Below are 5,402 nucleotides of genomic sequence, written 5' to 3' on the forward strand. Positions count from 1 at the left end.
TTTGATATTTTTAAAATCTAGTCTCAATCTTAGAAAAGATATGGTGAATCTATTATAGCAAAAACGAGATCTTTTAGATCCTAAAAGAAAAAATAGAGTGCTAAAATTCTATAGTCATTTTTGCACTTTTTCTTGATTCATGGAAGAGAGAACCAGGTCTTTTTTAGTGTATATTTTTCCTAATAGGTTGTTTTTCTCCAACTCTGCGAAAATGTTAAGAGGACGCCGAACTGAATTAGCAAAATGGGAGTCCTTTAAACTTTTATAAAGCAACTTGTTTTTTAGCATAAAGAAACGATGATATGGCCAGAGACACAAGGGAAGAGCAGAAGACGGTGGAGGAACGTAGAGCCAAAGGCCCTTGTCGACCCTGGCACCATAAGTACAACCCTTTCACGAAAGGTTGCAAAATAAACAACACCCAGACTGCAAGCGCGGCCTCTACAGTGATGGAAGGCGGCAAGCTCCGGACACCCGAGATCCCGCCGGCCTTGCTATAACTGCCCGACAGATTTAAGCAGGTGCGGGCAATGGCGGCCACTAGGCCTGCTGTGTTCAGAAGCACCAATGCTGTGGGGAGGATGAACAGGGGAGAGTTGCTGCTCACCACGAAACCCTGTTGCTGCGGCAGCGCCTGTTCGTCGTCATTGTCAAGAGTAGCACTATCATTGGCAGTATTGCTCGTCCTTATAGCTGCCAGGTTCTGGTCTTTGGGCGTCACCACAAACGTAGTTTCGGACAAGCCTATAATCTTCTTAAGCACCTCGAATGTCGCGAATGCGTTCGAGGACACCGCCACGATGCATTCCATCCTCTCGCTGTTCCACCACTCCCTTGGCCCCACACCCACCACCATGTTCTCATAATAGCTGCTCCAATACACCCATACAAATAGGCTAACTGGTATCACAAGAGCCGGATCATCCACCTGCAAAGGTAATTCCATATCATCACCTTGTGATTAAGAGTCTAACCAACGTCTACAATCCATAGTTTTTCCACATATTGACCATAAGCTAGAGGTCGCACTAATATTGCAAACCTTCGGGAATAATGGCCTTTCAGCAATCAACGACAGTGCTGGCAGCAACGCATACGTGAACAATGGAAAGCACGTTAGCGGAATTAAGAAGATGTACATGTAAATGATCCTTTGAATTGGGATTAGGCCTTGGGTATTTTTCACTAGAAAGGGGCAGTTTTTGCTGAATAAGATCTCGAGCATTCCCGTGCTCCATCTCTTTCTGGTTGTTAGAGCATCCTCACTCGTTGAAGGGGCACAACCCAAGAATGCTGGAGGGAATGGTGTACACGTTACCGACCTCCAGCTTCTGCTATGAATCATTAGACCGGTCATCAAATCCTCCGTCGTAGAACCGTAGATCAAACCAATCTATATAAGCATCACAATACACATACAATTTGTGAACACCACATACTAACCTTTTCCTAGAGATTCTTTATCTATAGGTGCTGCCACCTTAAACTTAGTTAGGGATTCATATGCCAAGGTGACGCTACGAGCCAAGCAGGTTGAATGTATTGCCCTTTGCCTATTAACAGATATGGCTAGATAATACAATACCGTGTGCATTAATCATTAATGATTCAAGAAACAATCTCGGAAGATAAGGTACCTCTTTGCCCCAGCTCGTCTCGTCTTCATAAGTGCAATCGATCAAGTCGATGGCCCCCTCTATCAAGGCATCTCGTTTTAGCAGAGGGGAGCTATACTTACTCGTGTTTGATGTTATGCTTTGAGCACATAAAATAAGGCTTCGGCAACGGCCCAATAGCTTTGTTTTGTGTCCTAAATCAACAACCCACACAATATCAGTTGTCATATTATAACTTTTCAGCTTATATAATGTATCCTGTAGCTATATTTCAGCAAGGTTTTACTCAGATGATAATGGAAACACTCAAATAGTAGGCAAGTGACACAGCTCCGTCCATAACAACCCCAATCCCATGCGTTCAAGCAATGTGCCAATTCTATGTACAAGGATTACTCTTGAGATAATTGGGTTTACTAGCACATAATTGAAGGCTAAAATCGAGTACCCCTCTTGAAACTCAGTAGTAACTACTCTCCCCAGGGCCCAAACCACCGAACACAAAAAAGAAAAAAAGAAAAAGAATTCACTCTGTCATGCCTTGGGTGGCAAGTGGACAGTGCAGACTTATTATAATTTTTCGCCGCTCCTTTGTGAACTGAGCCTTATCAAATGTAATGCTAAATGCCTGCACTTTTCGTCAATAGGAAGGGATGGAAAACTGCAAGATTTTCACAGTTTACGTGTATTTTACAAAGCTGAATTAGACTTATTTTTTCAAGTTTTTTAACGTCCAAAATTGTGCAGGACGCTCTTCATAAATCAAGCCTGCCTCTACATAGTCTACACTTCCTATGACCTAGTCTAACCTTTTGGGGACTAATATTTTACGGGGCTCCACACGACCACAGGCCTTATAATCATCAGGGATGCTTCTCTGTGGAGACGGGCTCTAAACCCAAATATTTACCGAGAGATCAAAGAATCCCAACAACCAGTGTTAAAAGCAGCCTTCACAATAGGGCATCATTTCCCTCCAAAATTTCACACTGAAAATCCACCTTTAAATTCTGGTTTCTAAAGGAAACCACCCAAAGTAAATTTTCCGGAGTAATGGGTTTCACATATGAAAGCCAAGGTACCTTATACTATATAGCCATTGAATTTTATAAATTTGGAAGTCAAGGCCCAGGGCAAGGTTAGAAAATTTAAGGCCTGCCAAGAGAGGTCAGGCCCAAAAGTTATAGTGGTTCAAGTTTTAACTTCAAAACCATGCTTTAAATACCAACGAGTGCTAGCTCATCTTGTAGAGCGTTGGTCTCTACTCCCAAGGTCTTGTGTTTAAGTCTTGGGGGCCTCGTTAGGTACCTATCCTTGATGGGTTGATTATAAGCATGTAAGATGGGTTCGCCAACCCTCATCCCGAGCCCTCATCCCGGCGGGGCCACCTCCACCTCACGGAAACTGGGTGCGCGTTTCTAAAATTTTCTGTACCTTCGAAAAAAAACTATGCTTTAAATTGGAGGAACGAGAACTTAATTTAACACGTTTGCTCAAGAGCCTAATAACTCACCATTAAGCATGACCTCAGGACTTTTCCCAGCAGCAGGAGGGTATGGTTTGTTGCCATACAAGGCTTCTCTCTTGTGAACGCACCCTGTCCCACAGTATGGCGGACCTTGGACGCCGTCCAATCCTTTCAAAAACATCTGGAGCGACACACAAACTCCATAAATCAAAGCAACATGTGTGCGATGAATGCGAAGGGAAGCGTGAACGCATGATCATGATCAGTTGCATGCATACTGTATACCTCTAAGGCTGCTGTCATGCGATTTCCGTAGATGTCATCTTCGTCTACGCCTTCAAAGCATTGAGGGAATTGCACAAAGCCCGTTTCGGCGCTTGTGCTTGGGTCCATGAAAAAGCACATGGCTCGCAGAATGGCTTTGGCGTCATTTACGTACATGTCGCAGTCTAGGTTCAGGATGAAAGGCGCGTTTGTAAAGACTCCGGAAACACGGATCTGGTGGAAAAGACGACGAATGGTTACAAAACATTGATTTTGCAGGTTAGTCAAATTAAACGTCTTGTAATTTTCCACTCGCGAAGTAACGTAATACGTACCAATGCGTTCATAGCACCAGCTTTGTAGTGATGCTTGCGTTCTGGACGCTTCTCACGGGAGATGTACACAAGGCACGGTAAATAATCGGCTTCGCTCTCAGGCTTTTCCACCAGTATCTGTGCCAGATCTCGTCAACAACATAATTAGTGTAAAGAGGGCCGCTACGGCGCATATTAATGCGGTGCTGGTAAATAGACAGTATTACTAATTACGTCTCAACTATGGTTTACTCAGTGCCTCGACCTCACAGTAGCCTGGATGATTGCGCGAGTCGTAGTTGGAAGCCCAGGATGAGTATCGGCGGTCATGACAATTAGAGCTCGTTAATTTGTCGAGCAAGAGCTTGAGCGCTTCATCCTTTGAATTACAGTACTTTGTGGTAATGGAGCTTACTCGGACTTGCAGCGCGTCATACTCTGCCTGATCAGCGTGAGAATGGAGATTAAAGAGTCTACATACCACATCACAATCACGTGTATTCAGAAAAAAGGCCTTACCTTCATGGCGTGCCACTCCTTTGAGAAGCCTCTGAGCTGGGCGTCAGCAGCAGCGGCTGCCTTGCGAGCGAAGTGAGGGCCAGGCGCCCGCGGCTCTGGAATGTGAAATCGCTTGCAAAAGGGAACCCATGCTCTCGCAAACGTGGCTGCCTCTTTGAGAGCCCAGAGGGTGAGCAGGGAGCCTCCGTCGTCCGACACATAGCAGGTGACCTTGTCGACCGGGTAATCTAGTGCCAGGACAGACAAGACGGTGTTGACGGTGATTAACGGTGGCTCTTTCGTCGGGTCTGCCGTCGTCACAAACACGTCTACCGCCGGGAGTTGTGGGCATTCTTCATGCAACTGGCCGGACCTGCACACAAACGCCACGTCTATATTGTGCTGGTGCTCACGATTTTATGTGCCAATGATTGTTCCTACGAAGCGAAGGCGAAGGTCGTGGGTTGAAGTGCTATAACCACTACCTTATCTTGTCCAACAACCTCTCCGGGTACGTTTCGCGTTCTACCAGGAACCACTTGGCGAACATGGAAAGATGGGTGGAGATCCCTAGCCATAGCTCGCACGCCAACGCTGCAATCACGAGGCCATCGAAGCAGGTGGTGTTACGCAGCCGGTAGCTCAGGAATAAAACATAGAGTCCGGTGCGGACAAGAAGGACAGCCTTGTGGTAGAGGTGATTCGTGACAATCCTGGAAATGACTACATACTCGTGAAGTGGGGGAAAAGGCTGTCCTCCTCCTCCTCCTCCTCCTCCTCCTTTCATATATTATAGACTAGTTATCATATCTAGCTTGTGATTAGTACTGCTACTATATTGTAGTTGCGCCACAAACAATCAAACTGTAGTATATCAGCGAAGCCTAAAGACGGAAGATAAGCTTTAGTGTCATTTGAAGACCCGGAGTGGAGTACAACTTACACGACTAGGTTGCTGGGAATTGGGCACCTTCTTCAACATACAACCCAACAACCTAGAATTTGAAGGGCACCCCTACTATTTTTTTTAAAGTTTTTTTTTAACTTGCTTTTTTTTAATGAAGAGATTGGAAAAGCATTAATTAAATTTCTCAAAACTTTTTCTCTTCTTAAGAGTAATTATATTTTCACCTTTCTTGTGAAAGTTTTGACCTTTTGAAAGGAAGGGTACTCCAACATTCAAATTCTAGCCATGCAACCCACCCATAAAGCTTCAACATTTGTACTAGAAATCAAAACATA

At 44.8% G+C, this 5,402-nt stretch overlaps 1 protein-coding gene across 2 annotated transcripts; it reads right to left on the reverse strand.

The window, feature by feature from the left end:
* Positions 1-260: 260 nt before the first annotated feature.
* LOC147622700 (cellulose synthase A catalytic subunit 3 [UDP-forming]-like) lies at positions 261-5,172 on the reverse strand. 2 transcript variants are annotated; one of them, XM_086822304.1, is made up of 9 exons: positions 4,646-5,172; positions 4,182-4,533; positions 3,928-4,104; positions 3,684-3,800; positions 3,370-3,582; positions 3,130-3,265; positions 1,638-1,810; positions 1,043-1,393; positions 261-928 (listed from the first exon to the last, which is right to left on the reverse strand). In XM_086822304.1, exons 1-9 carry the CDS (start codon positions 4,945-4,947, stop codon positions 263-265), a joined length of 2,487 nt encoding a protein of 828 aa, XP_086678430.1. In that variant the 5' UTR covers positions 4,948-5,172; the 3' UTR covers positions 261-262. The 2 variants fall into 2 exon arrangements, with proteins under 2 accessions (XP_086678430.1, XP_086678431.1); XM_086822305.1 differs by having other exon boundaries at positions 756-928; positions 1,140-1,393.
* Positions 5,173-5,402: the final 230 nt, after the last annotated feature.

Source organism: Cibotium barometz, chromosome 28 (assembly GCF_041138505.1).
Source record: "Cibotium barometz isolate CiBa-2024 chromosome 28, ASM4113850v1, whole genome shotgun sequence".
NCBI classification, from domain to species: Eukaryota; Viridiplantae; Streptophyta; class Polypodiopsida; order Cyatheales; family Cibotiaceae; genus Cibotium; species Cibotium barometz.